The sequence below is a fragment of the Clupea harengus genome, chromosome 7 (assembly GCF_900700415.2).
Source record: "Clupea harengus chromosome 7, Ch_v2.0.2, whole genome shotgun sequence".
In the NCBI taxonomy this organism is placed as follows: Eukaryota; Metazoa; Chordata; class Actinopteri; order Clupeiformes; family Clupeidae; genus Clupea; species Clupea harengus.
In genome coordinates, this window is record NC_045158.1 from 29,247,064 (window position 1) to 29,265,495 (window position 18,432).

At 45.2% G+C, this 18,432-nt stretch overlaps 2 protein-coding genes across 3 annotated transcripts in view; both read left to right on the forward strand.

Moving 5' to 3' along the window:
- Nucleotides 1–3,258, forward strand: part of lzts3b (leucine zipper, putative tumor suppressor family member 3b) — a 15,636-nt gene extending 12,378 nt beyond the window's left edge. The window contains exons 8-9 of the mRNA XM_042708133.1: nucleotides 1–169; nucleotides 1,658–3,258. The exon at nucleotides 1–169 is cut by the window's left edge and continues 686 nt beyond it. Of these exons, the coding sequence (XP_042564067.1) occupies nucleotides 1–169 (169 nt within the window). The 3' untranslated portion in view covers nucleotides 1,658–3,258. The remainder of the gene's footprint in view (nucleotides 170–1,657) is intronic.
- Nucleotides 3,259–8,552: 5,294 nt separating this feature from the next.
- On the forward strand, nucleotides 8,553–17,871 carry ubox5 (U-box domain containing 5). Of its 2 annotated transcripts, none has more exons than XM_031571094.2 (5): nucleotides 8,553–8,671; nucleotides 9,555–9,622; nucleotides 12,057–13,383; nucleotides 15,167–15,280; nucleotides 16,480–17,871. In XM_031571094.2, the coding sequence occupies exons 2-5, from the start codon at nucleotides 9,569–9,571 to the stop codon at nucleotides 16,680–16,682; spliced, it is 1,698 nt and encodes a 565-aa protein (XP_031426954.1). In that variant the 5' UTR covers nucleotides 8,553–8,671; nucleotides 9,555–9,568; the 3' UTR covers nucleotides 16,683–17,871. The 2 variants fall into 2 exon arrangements, with proteins under 2 accessions (XP_031426954.1, XP_031426955.1); XM_031571095.2 differs by lacking the exon at nucleotides 8,553–8,671 and adding an exon at nucleotides 8,774–8,903.
- Nucleotides 17,872–18,432: the final 561 nt, after the last annotated feature.

Genomic DNA, 18,432 nt, shown 5'->3' on the forward strand with positions numbered 1-18,432 from the left:
CATGCCGCCGACCCCCGTCACCATCCTGCACCCCCCGCCCCTGCTCCTCTCCCCCCCCCTCTCCCTCCCCACCCCCGAGGAGCTCAAGATGCCCCCCTCCCTCCACCAGCTGGCTCCGCCCTGGCCGGGGCCCTCCAGGCTGGAGCGGATTGAGTCCACGGAGATTTGAGTGAGTGTGTGTGTGTGTTTGTGTGTGTGTGTGTGTGTGTCTGTGTGTGTGTCTGTGTGTGTGTGTGTGTGTGTGTGTGTGTGTGTGTGTGTCTGTGTGTGTGTGTGTGTGTGTGTGTGTGTGTGTGTGTGTGTGTGGGCTTGGTGGTGTGGGCCTCTCTCTCTCTCAAGAGATGACCAGCACATCTGGTCCAACAGTGATGACACGTCCAGCAGCCTGGTCCAACAGTGATGACACGTCCAGCAGCCCTACTCGTTCTTGTCCAGGGTTACCATGGGAGACACCTTGTTCTGATTCCTTTGAGGAGGGTTACCATGGAGACACCTTGTTCTGGTTCCTTTAAGGAGGGTTACCATGGAGACACCTTGTTCTGGTTCCTTTAAGGAGGGTTACCATGGAGACACCTTGTTCTGGTTCCTTTAAGGAACCCGAGTTTTTTAAAAACCTTTCTTGGCTCAATCAAAACCCCCATTTTACAAACAGAATGCACACACAAACACTTTCTGTCGCTCTCTCTCTCTCTTTATGTCTCATATACACACACACACACACACACACACACACACACACACACACACTCGCATGATAACAGAAACGGTGGCTAAGATTTTAAGTGTGACTGATGAACAGACAACATGCTCTTCATTCTAAAAACACCATCGTGATTCTCAGTTTAACTCTGTGAGCATTCTGCCGATGTGATTGGTTTGCACTAGCTCACTGTGTTTTACTTTGATGTGAGTCATGTTTGATATCTTACCCTTAGAGGAGTGTTAAATGAACTCTATGGTTTGATATCTTACCCTTAGAGGAGTGTTAAATGAACTCTACGGTTTTCACCCTAATCCCTCTCTGCCTCATCTGAAGCAGATGCATTGGTTTGTCTGTAGGTTGAATGTTGCAGACAACTCTTTGTGTCTCTCTGTACTTTCAAAGGAAAAAAAACTTGAAGCATATTTTAAGTTATCGGACTAGCAGTCAATACCTGGCATTCATTTGACGTAATATTTGAAACCAAGTATGTTAATCTTATTATTATTATTATAATTATCTTAAATTTGACACAGGTGCCAAATCCTGCCTGACGTGCTCATGAATACCAAGCAAGAACTGAGCTGTCCTTATGCTTGTTGTATTCTTAGATTTGTGCTATTTTTGTACAGAACCGGATTAAGTGGTCTATCCTATTATACAATAGGTTTTCAGTTCTTTTTTAAGTACAGGGAAATGTGTCGATACTTTTTTACGTGAGGTATTCGACAGTGCACTAGGATTCAGATGTGGTAGATAGAGATTTGTGTGTGTGTGTGTGTGTGTGTGTGTGTGTGAGTGTGTGTGTGTTTGTGCGTGTGTGTGTGTGTGTGTGGATGAAGAGGGGAGCTGACAGAGAGCATCTGGCATGAAACACAGGCGTATGTACCCTGTTCTCCTTTCAAACATGCAACTGTACTAACAGTCATGCAACCAAATCATTCCGCACTTTGTTAGAGACGTTGGCCAATTGGTGTTGGGAGAACCAAGAACCCTGATCGCCACGGAGACCAAACAGCAGCATGTGTAGCCTTTGTATCATCATCATCTTCATCATCATCATCTTCATCTCCATCATCATCACCATCTTCATCATCATCACCATCTTCATCATCATCCACATGCACTACGCAGGTGGTCTTCTGGTTTGGCCCCAAAAGCCAGTGATAAGGTTTATACACTTCGTTTCAGGTGCTCTCTGAGGGTAAAGTTTTGTATGGTGCTCTAATGAATTGTGTTTTGAAGATTCACAGTTGCCGTCAAAGTTAAAGAAACAAGTATTGTGGGGGGGTATCGTCATAGTAGCAGAGGGATTGTGGGTAATAGGCCTTTGGTGTTTCAGGGAAATGGAGAATCTACTTCTCCTGCATATGTGGCTGCAGTAACCCAAGATGAGCTCAAGGGGGTGCTAGATCAGACTTTCAGGAGCTCACTAAGAGACATGGGGAATTACTTGAACAAACGTGTTCTTTTAGATAACTTATTGGTTTCTTTTGTTATTTAAAAAAATGGATAACCTAAAAGGACAAGTATGACCAAGTCAGGCACACAAAGACAAAAAAACAACTTCCCTGTTCAACTTTTCCTCTGTATTTTGGTGTGTTGGGGTTGTTTGACATATCAGTGGTTCCAGTTTGGAGGGAAGGCTAGGCAGAGGTGATGGTGACATCATAGAGGTGATGGTGACATCATAGAGGTGATGGTGACATCATAGAGGTGATGGTGACATCATGAGGTAGAAGTTTGGGCCTCCACCAGAAGTGCATGTAGTACTGCAGGCAGGAAGCCCATGAATTTACATTAAGGTTGTTTATGTGAACATGTTTATTCTAGTATTACAACATATTGTGTGTGACTATTTTGAAAATATATTATTAATATAAATATTATTACTGCTACTCGTATAAACATTCTTTGATCATTTTCATTATTTATGTGACTTTATTAAATCAGACATTTGAGTCTTTTATTTTTTTTTTTGTATATGATGTCTATATATAAATATAAGTATACATGCACATTTACATGTACATATATTTTCATTCAGCATCGACATGACTGCCCTGCTTAAACGGATCGATCAGTCCAAAATGGAAATTCTAAGAGAAATTCGCCGTCTTGTGTGTAATTCTACTTCTGCAGAATGTGTGACAAACAGACAACAGTTAGACAGCAGCTTGTCCTTTTTTGTCTGAGTAAATCTCTGGTGACTCACTCCACTATATAATGCTGGATAATTCACTGGATGTTGCACTAACCAGTAAACCTTGTATGGATGACTACTGGCAAGAGGTGTGCTAGATAGATCATGAGAGAATCTTCATTTTGGGTGGGCGCTATCCCTTTAAGGACACACATCAGTTCCTTTTGATGTTGCCAGAAATGTGATGACAGTTACTGTTCTAGAGAGAAAATGCCAGCGGTGTCTTTTTATACTTATTTATATTCCGTATTGTTTGTATTTATGTTTCTGTCAAATGTTTGATAAGAAGTAAAAAAAAAAAAAAAAAAAACATCTTCAATTCAGATGATCATTAAAACATAACTAATGAACAGGACTGACGGTATGGAGTTGGAAGACTGCGTGTTGTTCGCGTTCTCTTTGTGCTTTGCTGTCCTCTTGGGGGGTACATCTGATGCTAATGCTAATGCTAACGCTAGTGCTAATGCTAATGCTACACAACCTTTAATCCTCCTCATGCTCCTGCAATATCCACTAGAGCAAGGACGCTTGGAAAACATGCAGGGACATTGGGTGTGTGATAGAGGGAGAGGGAGAGAGAGAGTATGTAAGATAATTGAAGAAATGTTTTGAGAGAGAGGGAGAGAGAGAGTATGTAAGATAATTGAAGAAATGTTTTGAGGGAGAGAGAGAGTATGTAAGATAATTGAAGAAATGTTTTGAGAGAGAGAGAAAGAGAGAGTATGTAAGATAATTGAAGAAATGTTTTGAGAGAGAGAGGGAAAGTATGTAAGATAATTGAAGAAATGTTTTGAGAGAGAGAGTATGTAAGATAATTGAAGAAATGTTTTGAGAGAGAGAGAGTATGTAAGATAATTGAAGAAATGTTTTGAGAGAGAGGGAGAGAGAGAGTATGTAAGATAATTGAAGAAATGTTTTGAGAGGGAGAGAGAGAGTATGTAAGATAATTGAAGAAATGTTTTGAGAGAGAGAGTATGTAAGATAATTGAAGAAATGTTTTGAGAGAGAGAGAGTATGTAAGATAATCGAAGAAATGTTTTGAGAGAGAGAAAGTATGTAAGATAATTGAAGAAATGTTTTGAGAGAGAGAGGGAGAGAGAGAGTATGTAAGATAATTGAAGAAATGTTTTGAGAGAGAGAGAGGGAACGTATGTAAGATAATTGAAGAAATGTTTTGAGAGAGAGAGAGGGAAAGTATGTAAGATAATTGAAGAAATGTTTTGAGAGAGAGAAAGAGAGAGAGTATGTAAGATAATTGAAGAAATGTTTTGAGAGAGAGAGAGTATGTAAGATAATCGAAGAAATGTTTTGAGAGAGAGAAAGTATGTAAGATAATTGAAGAAATGTTTTGAGAGAGAGAGAGGGAAAGTATGTAAGATAATTGAAGAAATGTTTTGAGAGAGAGAGTATGTAAGATAATGGAAGAAATGTTTCAACAGGTGTATAACACGTATTTTAGAAAGGAAATATTCTGGTGATGTTGCTCTGAGATCTAAGATAAATTGTAAAAGCTGTTGTGACGATGTGATAACAGTCATCTTTTGTGGGGAATGTTATGAGTGTGATTCTCTCTCAGTAGGAGGTCATTAAAGGGGTGGAGGATGAGGGCTTCATGCTACAGCTGGACTACCAGCAAGAGAATAGCCTTGAAAATGTGTTCAATTAAACTGCATTAGTTACAAAAGGAACAGTTCCAAAGATGTGACGTCAGGCAGGTGCTATTTTCATTCCATTTTACATTTAGTCATTTTAGCAGACGCTTTTATCCAAAGCGACTTACATACGTATGTGCGACTTACAATGTATACACATTTTGCATTTACACTGATGGCACACTGCACATCAGGAGCAATTAGGGGTTCAGTGCCTTGCTCAAGGACACTTCGCACAGGGAATCGAACTAGCAACCTTCTGATTACTAAACGACTTCTTTACCTCCTGTACCACTGCCACATTCCAAAGGAGAAGGACGCCATGACCCTAGAGGCCAATTCCAAACGATCTGTCTTTTAAAGGTAGACGGAATGATCTTTAGTGTGGTCTCCTATCTGAAGGCAAATACTTTGATTGAAGTCAGTTGATTGAAGTCCAGCGGCAGGTTGTACCCCTGCTACAAGGAAGGAGGACCCAGCACACTTGCAGAGAATGGCGGGCATCACACAGCTGGCGAACAGCAAGGACACACCAAGGAACCAGACTAGGAAGGAAACATATAATGGACAGAAGCGAAAGGTTCGATGGGTTAGGGTTAGAGTCTAGCCCAGGGGCCTCTGAAGTCCAGGATTGGAATGGCATCAAGAAGAGTAAACTAGATGAGCAGCAGCGGCTTCTCAAACAAAGCAAGGGCAGTGGATAAACTAGCATGGTGTGTGTGTGTGTGTGTGTGTGTCAAAGCAATGGCAATGGATGAACTAGCATGGTCTGTGTGTGTGTGTGTGTGTCAAATCAAGGGCAATGGATAAACTGGCATGGTGTGTGCGTGTGTGTGTGTGTGTGTGTGTTTCAAAGCAAGGGCAATGGATGAACTGGTGTAGGATATTTTCCTATGGTAAGATGAACATGGATTGACTCATTAGTATGAAACGCCTCAGTTAACCAGTGGACAGGCTGAAGAGCTGGAAACGGTATTCAAACTCTAAAAGTGTTTAATTGACATTCCAGGGGGCCCATCAGGCGCCATGGAAACACAACCCTCACGAGGAGATAACACTCACAGTGAGCTCATAAAAAGTTATATAATATTAGATAGATCATTCTGATTGGAATAGATAGATAATTCTGATTGGAAGCACCTCCCTTCCTAACTGGCACCTTGACTAGCGCTTAACTTGCACTTCAGCAGTTACATTCCTGCACTTCTTTTTCCTCTCTAGGTCGTTTTTCTAATTCTTATGTGAAGTAGTATTTATTGTTACACCATGTTGTTTATTGCTCTTAGCTTGACTGTTCTCTCCTGTAAGAAATGAAGGAGTCCTCGAGGTCCAAATAAGATTCAAGCTTTAATCCAATAATGCGCAGTAGTAGAGTACACGAAATACTTCGGATTCAACGGCGTCAGAATGAAAACCGTAACAACGTAAAACACCACACTTATATACAATCAATTCATGAATATTTACAAACTCATAGAGAAAAGGGGATGGCTTGGTTTACCCTCTGTATAATAATTATATATGTAGTTTTAATGCATACTAATGAAGTTCTAGAGAGTTCTCCTTGTGAATAAGATTCTGGCGGCCATTTGTCTGTTTGGAAGCTCAGCGTGTCCTTCCTAGACCTGTTGATTACGTTTTGATGGCTGCGCGATCAGGATGGCTTTCAGACTGGTTCTTCTCCGGTACCCATTCTATAATTGATGGCCGTCGCTGAGGTGTTAAAGCGGCGCCAGGAGGTGGACCTCTCTTGTTAGCATAAGACACCATTTGTGGCAGAAGTTGGGTTAGCTCATTGATATCAAACTTTTACTCCTATTACTTCAGGAAGGATTGTATCAATTTCCCACACTCCCTTGTACGTCGCTTTGGACAAAAGCGTCTTCTAAATGACTAAATGTAAATGTAAATGATTGGTCTTGGCAAACAGCCATACAGAAAGAGGCACGAAGAAACACAAGAGAGTGGGAGGAACTAGGTTCCTTTAAAAAGTCTGACCAGACATTCATACATTGAGATCGAGCTAATCCTGGACCATCTCCTTTTTGTGGCTTAATGACCACAATAAACCTCAGATCAACACATTAGGCCTTTTGACTATTTTTTCTGGAATTGTAAGAGAGTGTCTGGTTTTGGCCGCAACACTGGCATGGTGTGTGTGTGTGTGTGTGTGTGTCAAAGCAAGGGCAATGGATAAACTGGCATGGTGCTGAGCCAAGGAAGCTGGAGAGAACTTTGGGCTAACAGCGCTATGGATGCTAACAGCGCTGTGGACGCTAACAGCGGTATGGACGCTAACAGCATTAAATTCATTGTTGGAGATGCTTATGACGTCCTCCCAACTCTGCAGTCAGTGGGTGGGTGAAGGCGTAAGCTGCAAGTTGTTTTTGGGTGTACTTTAAAACATATTTTGTCTGGGTATTAAAAACTAGCCTGACCCAGGGTCACTACACATGGAGACATAGTCAGGTTTTAAAATCATTTGCGTGTTTGTTTGAGAATAAATGAGTTGAGGTTAGCTTTTTTAAATTATTTCTAAAAGTTGCCAACTAATGACAGGGACAGAAGAGTTTCTAGCTAAATCAACCACAACACTGCTTGGAGTTTGGTTTTTAAGGACTCAAAGGAGCTTTAAAGGAGTTATCTGAGGCTGCTGAAAAAGTGCTTGTGGCTGAGGCACTCGTAGATTACTCAGGGTCATGAATTAACCTGAATTAACCTGAGATATGTGACGTGTTGTCACGGTGTATCTGTTGTTGTCTCTGGAAGTGGCATGTGTCCTGACCTATTATGAGGGCAGAGGAGGATGGCTCTGGGATGCCTTTGAGGTGTCGTGGGCCTAATTCAACAAAACACTGATGAAGTGAGGTGCACGCTTGAAACCCCAGTGGAATGCTCACGAAGGCAGCTTTGTTGTTGTTGTTGTTGTTGTATCCTGCTGCTCAGGGTCTATGGTTGGGCATTCCTGTTGTTGTGTTGTTGTGTTTAGCAGTTGTGGACTACAGACAGCTTGTGTTATACTGGGAAGGAGGGCCTGGGTACATCATGCATCACGTGTTGGGGCTGTCAAAATCCCCATTCCCCTTTAATGTCACCTCTCGCCCCCATCCCTACCCCCCATCCTTACCCCCCCTCCCTCCCCCTCCCCTCCCTACCCCCCATCCTCACCCCCCATCCCTACCCCCCATCCTTACCCCCCCTCCCTCCCCCTCCCCTCCCTACCCCCCCATCCTCACCCCCCCATCCTCACCCCCATCCTCACCACCCATCCCTACCACCCATCCTCACCACCCATCCCTACCCCCCCATCCTCACCCCCCCATCCTCACCACCCATCCCTACCCCCCCTCCCTACCCCCCATCCCTACCCCTCCCCATCCCTACCCCCCTCCCTCACCACCCATCCCTACTCCCCGCAGCCTTTGCAAGACAGGCGTGACTCTAGCTGATTCCGAGGTGCCTTTTTCTCAGCCAATATTTTTTCACAAATATCTTTTCACGGTAAAACAAATAAATTAAATTCCTCACAGACACTGAACTAAAACATCCTGCCCATGACTTTAAAACGTAGGCACATTTCTGGACCGTCTCTTGGGGCAGCTCTTTAAACCATTCAAAACCCAAAGAGATCTATTAGATGTGACTGCTGCACTGCACTTCTGTTTATTTATCCATGTATTATCTGAAGTGAATAAAACATATAATTAGTAGATGATTTGTCATGCAGTCCCACTGAAACAGGTTTCTGCTGTTTAATGCACTCATTCATTCATGACTTCAGATCAATTAGTGTGTAAAGTATTATGTCTTCTGTCTTCTTCTCTCTATTAAAATGTGTTTTATTTTACTTTTATTAAATGATTGTGAACTATCACATATATCGTTTTTGTTTACATGTAAAATTGACCACTTTGGCAAGCTCATACAGTCTGTCGTTGGTTGGTTTCCCAGCTTTTGGGGTGACTGCTGCAGTACATGGCTAATACTCTTGGTGGCAGTATTGCAGTGTGTGACATTAGTTTGCCTGTGCTTCGTAGTGAAGAAGTACATCTTAGCATGTACTCGTAGATACAGGAAGACCAAGCTATCATACTTCAGCTTTCTGAGAAGGCAAATGTAAGTGAGCGTGAAGTTCCTGTAAGCTAACTATGAATGGTATTTGAAATGCAATTACATAATTATCATCATTTTCTTCATTAAACGAAAAACTTACGTTAGTTTGCAGAAAATCAGTAACGTTAACATGCCGACTCGCATGCTAGTTAGCACTTGAGTTGATTGGTATGATACTGGCAATTGGAGTCATCCTTAGTAATACAATGGCAATTGGAGATATCCTTAGCTGACAGTAAGTGCAGCTTTTCACCGAATGTAACGTTACAAAATGTAGTTAATTGTAAGAGAGGCAGTCTGAGATGTAGGAGCGTGAACGCTAGTTTAGATGGATGAGCTAACTGCATCTGAATACAATCTAAGTCCTAACATCGAGTTAAAATGTTTAGAATACAACGACGCCAGCTCATCTCGTCCTGCAGTTGAAGTCTTTAAGTAGCAGTAGACACAATGATACAAGTTTGTATGAGTGAGCCTAGATACAATTCCCACGAAGTCCTCGCTTTGTGCTTTTAGACCATGCATCACATTTTGGTTAAAGGAAAAGTGGGGGTTGTGTGTGTCATTCCTCCAGATCTACTAGCTATAGGCTAGTCGAGTTCATTGTTGATAAGCAGTTGTTCCTGTGCTTCTTTACATTTTGAGTCTCTGTTTGAGGTGTTTCTGTACTGATGTATAGGACTCTGAAATCTAAAGAAATAATGAATAAGTGAATGCAGTGATATTGGAAAACCCTGTTTACTTTTGTTGCGGTGGCTGTAGAGTTATTCCATCATTGTCGAGACACAGCATTTGTATTTTTTAGAATTAAAAGCTTTGTTAATCCAACTCAAGCATTTCCCCCTACTCTGGCTAACTGCAGGTTTGTTGTTGATCTTATTGTCAGGCCTTGAGAGGATCATGGTGGTCAACCTTTGCCAGCCACCCTTTCAGACCACTGTTCAGTGCAATAAGGTACCCCTTAAACTTACTGTTATACAATACATAAAATGCTTCCTTTTTGAATAAAAACGGATGACACACTTGCAGTTGTAATCAGTCTGACAGAATACACGGCTCATATTCTTCACTGCACAGAGGACTGGATACTGGGCTGGATCTGAGGATTCAGTTCACATAGATTATCATATGTGAATGCATTCCTATATTGTATACATAAAGGTCATTGTTAAACAAGTTAAAAACGTCATCTTATTCTGATAAAGTGTTCAATGCTAATATTTATGCAAGATCTAATAGTTGAATATGTGGAGCATGCAATGACAAAATCAGTCCAGTTGGGCAAAAAATGAAAAAAAGTTTGTTTTATTGTATATTTTAATCTACAGTTAGTTATCATTAATATAAGGGGTAATTTGTTGAGTTGTGCTGCCAATCCAGAGTTTAGCGGAAATGTATAGAGCATGCTCATCTTAAAAGAAAATCAAGTTTACAGAACATAAGCTGTAAATGTTGTGATTCTAAATTGAAATGAATGCATAGCAACCACATATTTCCTGTCATTCAGTTGTGATGAAACCGGCAGAAAGATATATGACACCCGTATGAATGACATAACATAGATATACAGTACCAGTCAAAAGTTTGGACACACCTTCTCATTTTTTGAGAAGATTTTTCTTTGATTTTATTATTTTCTACATGGTAGATAACACTTTTTTTGTTTAGTACATCATTCCATATGTGTTCTTTCGTAGTTTAAATGTCTTCAGTATAAATCTACAATGTAGAAAATAATAAAAGTAAAGAAAACACTTCTCAAAAAAATTAAAGGTGTGTCCAAACTTTTGTCTGGTACTGTATGACACCCGTATGAATAACATACCATAGATATATATCACCCGTATGAATAACATACCATAGATATATATGACACCCGTATGTATAACATACCATAGATATATGACACCCGTATGAATAACATACCATAGATATATATCACCCGTATGAATAACATAACATAGATATATATGACACCCGTATTTGTCAACCTGTACCCTATTTTTAGACCCTTTTTGGGTCCAAAACCTTAACACTGACACATCAGGCCTTTAAAGTCATATTTTGCCACTGTGCTTGCTTTAAGGGGGTCCAGGCACTGGGCTCTGTAAAGTGTGTGTGTGTGTGTCTGTGTCTGTGTCTGTGTCTGTGTCCTTGCTTTAAGGGGGTCCAGGCAATGGGCTCTGTAAAGCGTCTTGAGACAATTTTATTGTTTTGGCACTATATAAAATAAATTGAATTGAATTGAATATTTGTAGGTTGTTTTATTGTGTAATGATTCATTATAGATTAAGGCAAAATTAATCGATGCACTCTCCTTTCAAATCTTTTGCAACAGTGGACTGATTTTGTACTTGAACCTGTTTACCTTCTCTCTGCAAAGAAGCTATCCAAAGGTGTTGATAGGCCTATTTAGATCTCCCAAAATGTTTGAGCAAAACAAAAGACACCGATCTGTATTCATTTATTGATAAACCCAGCCCTACTATGCGATACATAATGTATTTTCCATGCGCACAGAAGTCCCTTAGTTCCTTGAAAATATCCCCCTCAGTTCTGACCTGTGTGTGTGTGTGTGTGTGTGTGTGTGTGTTCTGAGGGAGGTGTTTGTGTGTGTGTGTGTGTGTGTGTGTGTGTGTGTGTGTGTGTGTGTGTGTGTGTTTGTGTGTGTGTGTGTGTGTGTGTGTGTGTGTGTGTGTGTGTGTGTGTGTGTGTATCTGAGTGTGTGTGTGTGTGTATATGTGTTCTGAGGGAGGTGTGTGTGTGTGAGGATGCCTTGGTGAGTCAGCTGGCCTTGTGCTGGCCTTGTGCTGGTCCTGAGAGAGAAGCAGCTTATGAGAGTATTCTTCTCTTCCACTCCTGCGTATTTCTCTGAGCTCTTTTCTTCTTCTTTGGTTCTGTTCACTCGACCCTTCCTTTCTTCCTCTCTCTACCTCTTTTTATCCTACAACAATTATCTTTGCTGGATGGCTTGGTAACATTTGATTTGGATAGTCTGCCTACAGAGACGTTACAGGTGGTTTGATGACATTCAAGTTTAGTCTTTCTAATTGTTCACCTTAATCAACAATCGATGTGTTCCCCAGCTGTGTGCAGATGGCTATAACGTGTGTGTGTGTGTGTGTGTGTGTGTGTGTGTGTTCCCCAGCTGTGTGCAGATGGCTATAACGTGTGTGTGTGTGTGTGTGTGTGTGTGTGTGTGTTCCCCAGCTGTGTGCCGATGGCTATAAAGTGTGTGTGTGTGTGTGTGTGTGTGTGTGTGTGTTCCCCAGCTGTGTGCCGATGGCTATAACGTGTGTGTGTGTGTGTGTGTGTGTGTGTGTGTGTGTGTGTGTGTTCCCCAGCTGTGTGCCGATGGCTATAATGTGTGTGGGTGTGTGTTCCCCAGCTGTGTGCCGATGGCTATGACGTCTCCAACCTGCTCTCTGAGGACCCCGCCCTCCGGAGGCGTGGCTTCAAACTGGAGTACTTCCTGCGGCCGCCGGTCCAGGTGACGCTGGGGTTCCGCTGGCAGGTGGAGGTGTGCCGGGTGGATGTGGAGCTGTGGCCGGAGGGCATGGACCAGGGCGGCGCCACCCGCAAGGTGGAGGTTCACAGCAGCTCGGAGGCCGACCCCGAGCCCACCCAGGGCCACTTCCTCCAGGTGGGTCGGTGTGAGATGCGGGAGGGGGTGCAGGTGTGCTTCCGTGCCCCCCGATTTCGCCATCGAGCGCCTTTCCCTCACCCGCCCCCGGCGCCCTCCCCCGGCGCCACGCACTCTGACCTCTGGAGCCGGGGGCTGCAGTCCCTGGGCAGCGTGGCGCGGCTGCGTCTGAGCATTCCGTTCAGCAGCGCAGGCTCGCAGCTGGGGTTCAAAGCGCTGTCCGTGTGGGGGCTCCCCGCTCGCTCCTGTCCCCCTGAAGCCCTGGAGGAGTTCCAGAGGGCCCACCGCCCCCCCCTGGCACCCACAAAACCTCTCATGCCTCCCAACCCGCCTGCCTCTGCCCCCACCCACCCCTCTGATCTTGCCACCGACCCAGATGATGCCATCCCCGAGGAGTTCCTGGACCCCCTGACCCAGGAGCTGATGGTCCTGCCCATGGTTCTGCCCGGCGGGGCGGTGGTGGACCTCAGCTCCCTGGAGGAGTACCAGCGCCGCGAGGCCACCTGGGGGCGGTTGCCAAGCGACCCCTTCACCGGCGTGCCCTTCACAGCGGACTCTAAGGCCCTGCCGTGCCCGCTGCTGAAGACCCGCATTGATCAGCTGATCCTCCGGAGAGGCGGGCGGCCGGGCGTCTGTGGGGGCAAAGAAGGTGGCGCCACCCTGGGCCCGCAGGCTTCCAGGCTTATCCCTCAGACCCCTGCCCTGGCACAGACCCCTGCCCTGGCACAGACCCCTGCCCTGGCACAGACTCCTAAACCGCCACAGGTGCCCGAGACAGCCCCCAGGTCCCTGACCTCACACGCCCCACCCAGCTGTCCTCCAGGTAACGCTGCTGTGGACACCCACACGTCCACCTTCACTAACGGGGCGCCCAGTTACCAAGGCCTGGGTGGGGGTGGGGGTGGGGGGGGGACCCCAGCCCTGAGGAGGAAGAGAGGGCTGGACGCTCCAACTCCAGATGTGGACGAACAGAGGGATGGGCGCTCCGAGGCTGACAGGACGTCTCCAAGAGCAGAGAACACACTGGAGCCACGCAAGAGAACAAGAGCAGACCAGCAAACACACTCCACAGGTGAGGTGCTGATATAGCCAAGAGTGCTGTGTGTGTGTGTGTGTGTGTGTGTGTGTGTGTGTGTGTGTGTGTGTGTGTGTGTGTGTGTGTGTGTGTGTGTGTGTGTGTGTGTGTGTGTGTGTGTGTGTCTGTGTCTGTGTGTCTGTGTCTGTGTCTGTGTGGGTGTTTGTGTGTGTGTGGGTGTTTGTGTGTGTGTGGTGTGTCTGTGTGTCTGTGTCTGTGTCTGTGTCTGTGGTGTGTTTGTGTGTGGTGTGTGTGTTTTTGTGTGTGGTGTGTTTGTGTGTGTGTGTTTGTGTGTGTGCCCCCTTTTCCTACCTGTGGACTTTCCCGTCTGTTTTCAGTCTCGTGTTCTCTGTACTGACCTGTGTGTCCTTCACTCACACCTGGTTTAGTCTCTAGTCTCCATGGTAACCATCTCTAGTCTCTCACACCTGCTGGTTTAGTCTCTAGTCTCCATGGTAACCATCTCTAGTCTCTCACACCTGCTGGTTTAGTCTCCAGCTGTTCTCCATACGGTGGATCAAGTTTAACACCCTGCTCTTCTCTCAGTGCCTCCTTGTGTGCTGTTCTCCCCATCCGGTTCTCTCTCTCTTTATTAATCTCCTTTTCCTGTTCTCTCTCTCTTTATTTATCTCCTTTTCTTTATTTATCTCCTTTTCCTGTTCTCTCTTTATCTCCTTTTCCTGTTCTCTCTTTATTAATCTCCTTTTCCTGTTCTCTCTCTCTTTATTTATCTCCTTTTCCTGTTCTCTCTCTCTTTATTTATCTCCTTTTCCTGTTCTCTCTTTATTTATCTCCTTTTACTGTTCTCTCTTTATTAATCTCCTTTTCCTGTTCCCTCTCTCTTTATTTATCTCCTTTTTCTGTTCTCTCTCTCTTTATCTCTCCATCCTGTTCTCTCTTTATTTATCTCCTTTTCCTGTTCTCTCTTTATTTATCTCCTTTTCCTGTTCTCTCTTTATTTATCTCCTTTTCCTGTTCTCTCTTTATTAATCTCCTTTTCCTGTTCTCTCCTTTTCCTGTTCGCTCTCTCTTTATTTATCTCCTTTTCCTGTTCTCTCTCTCTTTATTTATCTCCTTTTCCTGTTCTCTCTTTATTTATCTCCTTTTACTGTTCTCTCTTTATTTATCTCCTTTTCCTGTTCTCTCTTTATTTATCTCTCCATCCTGTTCTCTCTTTATTTATCTCCTTCTCCTGTTCTCTCCCCACATGTCCTCTCTGACGGGTTCTTCCAGTGCTTTAATTGCGTTGAGTTGCAGTCTCCGCTCTAAGAACTTTGTTTTGATGATGTACCGGTTCTCTATGGTCTGCTTTTCTTATTCTTGGTTGATCTTTGTTATCCCTTCCTGTCCTGTCTGTCTGTCCTGTCTGTGTGTCCTGTCTGTCTGTCTGTCTGTCTGTCTGTCTGTCTATGTGTCCTGTCTGTCTATCCTGTCTGTCTGTCTGTCTGTCTGTGTGTCTGTCTGTGTGTCCTGTCTGTCTGTCCTGTCTGTGTATCCTGTCTGTGTGTCCTGTCTGTGTGTCCTGTCTCGGTGCTGCCTGTCTTTATGCTGATCTCTGAGGCTCCATATCTGGTCTTGCTGTGTGTTGTTTTACCCTGTTGACTGACCTCCTCGTGACCTCCTGGTGACCTCCTCGTGACGACCTCCTGTCTGACCTCCTCGTGACCTCCTGATGACCTCCCCCTGTCTGACCTCCTGTCTGACCTCCCCCTGTCTGACCTCCTGTCTGACCTCCTCGTGACCTCCTGATGACCTCCCCCTGTGTGTGCTCCTCTCGTAGGCTCCCACGAGGAGCGTCTGTCTGCCAGTCTGGACGCGGCTCTGAGCTGTGCTCTGCAGGGGCGCCCCTCCTACACCGGCCAAAGGAGGGCGCCGGCCCACACCCCACACACAGGTGCGTGCACACTCACCTGTCAATCAAATGACAATCAGGCCCGCGCCCCACACACAGGTGCGTGCACACTCACCTGTCAATCAAATGGCAATCAGACGTGGAGAGGGAACAGAGATACAGGGTACATTTGGCAAACACAGGAAGGCCTGCTGAAAAGAAAACTTGTTTACAAACATGTTTGTTATTGTCAGTGTGTATAGCAACTCAGTGGCCAGGAACCAAATTATTTTTTGTGCCTTCCAAGAAAGACCTGAATCGTTTTGCCAAGCTTTATGTAGCCTAGGAGAAAAATCAGCTCTAGACTGTGATTTCAGATGAATATCAGAACAGTTACTGCTTTCACTCTCAGACTAAAATCAGCTCTAGACTGTGATTTCAGATGAATATCAGAACAGTTACTACTTTCACTCACTAAAATCAGCTCTAGACTGTGATTTCAGATGAATATCAGAACAGTTACTGCTTTCACTCTCAGACTAAAATCAGCTCTAGACTGTGATTTCAGATGAATATCAGAACAGTTACTGCTTTCACTCACTAAAATCAGAACAGCAGTTTTCTGTGTCACTCCTTCCCTTTCCATACAAGTGTAAAGCTGTAAAACTACCATTGTGTGTTACGCCCCCTGGTGGCTACCTTTATGCACGTTGTCCTGCAGCTTGATGTTCCAATCGTGTCATTCACGTGTCTGCTGGTTGAGCTGTTTCCTCAAGCCTTAGTGGACATGTTGCCTTGAACGGCCTGTGACTCAAAGTGGGACGTGTGCACAGGCCAAAGAGGGGTCATTGAGTTTATGGTGACTGTTGAGAGTTATTGAATGCTTGAACTTCATCTGAGATGTGTCTCTTCTCTAAGTAATGGAGTGGAACAAACTGCCTAGTACTACCAGAGCAGGGGCGTCCCTCTCTACCTTCAAGAAGCTTTTGAAGACCCAACTCTTCAGAGAGCACCTCCCTTCCTAACGGGCACCTTGACTAGCGCTTAACTTGCACTTCAGCAGTTACATTCCTGCACTTCTTTTTCCTTTCTAGATCGTTTTTCTAATTCTTAGTATTTATTGTTACACCATGTTCTTTATTGCTCTTAGCTTGACTGTTCTCTCCATTGTACGTCGCTTTGGACAAAAGCGTCTGCTAAATTACTAAATGTAAAATGTAAATGTAATGAGTCTCATTTCCGCCTTTTCTTTTTATTCCCAGGCGAGGACCAGTGTGCACTTTGCTCGGTGTCTCTCACCCGCTACCCGACCAGTCCCACTGCCTACACGCTTCCATGCAGGCATCTCCTCTGCCGCCCATGCCTCACCCGCAAGACTCCATCAAATGCCCGAGGACCCCAGATCATCTGCCCAACCTGCGGCTCTGCTGCCCCAGCCAGTGCAGTGACACGTGTGCACCACTGACCACTGGTGACCACTGATGGCCACTGGTGACCACGGCACAAAATGGACGCCTGTCGGACCTAAACACACACTAAGGCCACGGCACAAAATGGACGCCTGTCGGACCTAAACACACACTGACGGCCACGGCACAAAATGGACGCCTGTCGGACCTAAACACACACTGAGGCCACCGCAGGTCACTGGCAAGACTCACTGTAAAGTACAGTGTGGAGTTCTGGCAGAGAGCGGCGTCATCTGTGCCTCAACGTGAGCTTCTCAGGATGTTTCTTGAGGATGGTTGAATGTTTTCTCATCCGATACACATCCGGTGCATTTTCACATCCGTGACGTACGTTCTCCACCGCCATCACGTGGAACGCCCGCTGCAGTCATTAAATGGCGCACCTCTGGTCATGTGGCCCAGGGCTCAGGCTGGGGGACCTTGGAGAGTGGAAATGAAAATGTTTGCAAGGACTTCAGAGAGAGAGAGGAGTAGGAGGAGGAGGAGGAGGAGGAGGAGGAGGAGGAGAGCTTGAAAGAGATGAAGGGGAGTGTGCTGCTGAGAGGCCCAAGGCTGCATGTCACTGTGTGAAAAGAGAGAAAGAAAGAAAGAAAGAAAGGAAGAAAGGAAGAAAGAAGGATGGAGGGTGAGAAAGGAAGGAAGGCACAGTCCCGGCCGCTGGAGGTCAGAACCGTGTGTGTCGTGTTCCCCACCTCCGTGTGTGTCGTGTTCCCCCCTCCACTGGGGCAGAACCGTGTGTGTCGTGTTCTCCAGCTCCACTGGGGCAGAACCGTGTGTGTCGTGTTCTCCAGCTCCACTGGGGCAGAACCGTGTGTGTCGTGTTCTCCAGCTCCACTGGGGCAGAACCGTGTGTGTCGTGTTCCCCACCTCCACTGGGGCAGAACCGTGTGTGTCGTGTTCTCCAGCTCCACTGGGGCAGAACCGTGTGTGTCGTGTTCTCCAGCTCCACTGGGGCAGAACCGTGTGTGTCGTGTTCCCCACCTCCACTACTGGGGCAGAACCGTGTGTGTCGTGTTCCCTCCTCCGTGTGTGTCGTGTTCTCCACCTCCACTGTGCAAGGGGCTCCTTTGGGCACATAAGATGTGTGAGCAGGAAGTGCCAGACATGGCTTCCTCATCCCCTTCTTCCCTCTGTCTTTGTCCACTCACTGCTACACTATCTCTCTCTCTCTCTCTTTCTCTATCTCTCTCTTTCTCTTTCTCCATCTCTCTCTCTCGTCCTCTCTCTCTCTCTCCATCTCTCTCTCTCTCTCTTCCTCTCTCTCTCTCTCTCTCCATCTCTCTCTCTCTCTCTTCCTCTCTCTCTCTCTCTCTCTCTCTCTCCATCTCTCTCTCTTCCTCTCTCTCTTCCTCTCCATCTCTCCCTCTCCCTCTCTCTCTCTCTCTCTCTCTCTCTCTCCATCTCTCCCTCTCCCTCTCTCTCTCTCTCTCTCTCTGTCAGCAGATTAAACACTTGACCTAATGTGGTCACTATGGAGACCCTTTCACACTCTTCACCTTTCTTTGACCAACTATTTCTACCTCTGCACCTCTGAGTTTTTGTGAAATAAACTGAAAAGACACAACAGTTGCAATTGGTCACGTTCTTTCATTTCAAATGTTTTGAGAATGAAACTGTGGATAAAAAGTATAAAGCATGCTCCCATGATGATTGCATTCTTAATATAAAATATAACCAGTGAAGGGAATTAGAGGGAAACTCATTCATTCATTTTGCTAACCTGTGGCTGGTACAAATCGTGATGAT

Bases quoted from the DNA above. Each gene is read 5' to 3' on its own strand.
- ubox5 (XM_031571094.2), top strand. From the start codon at position 9,569: ATGGTGGTCAACCTTTGCCAGCCACCCTTTCAGACCACTGTTCAGTGC. The intron at 9,623-12,056 runs GTACCCCTTAAA...TGTGTTCCCCAG, and splicing joins CCACTGTTCAGTGCAATAAG to CTGTGTGCCGATGGCTATGA. The intron at 13,384-15,166 runs GTGAGGTGCTGA...CTCCTCTCGTAG, and splicing joins CCAGCAAACACACTCCACAG to GCTCCCACGAGGAGCGTCTG.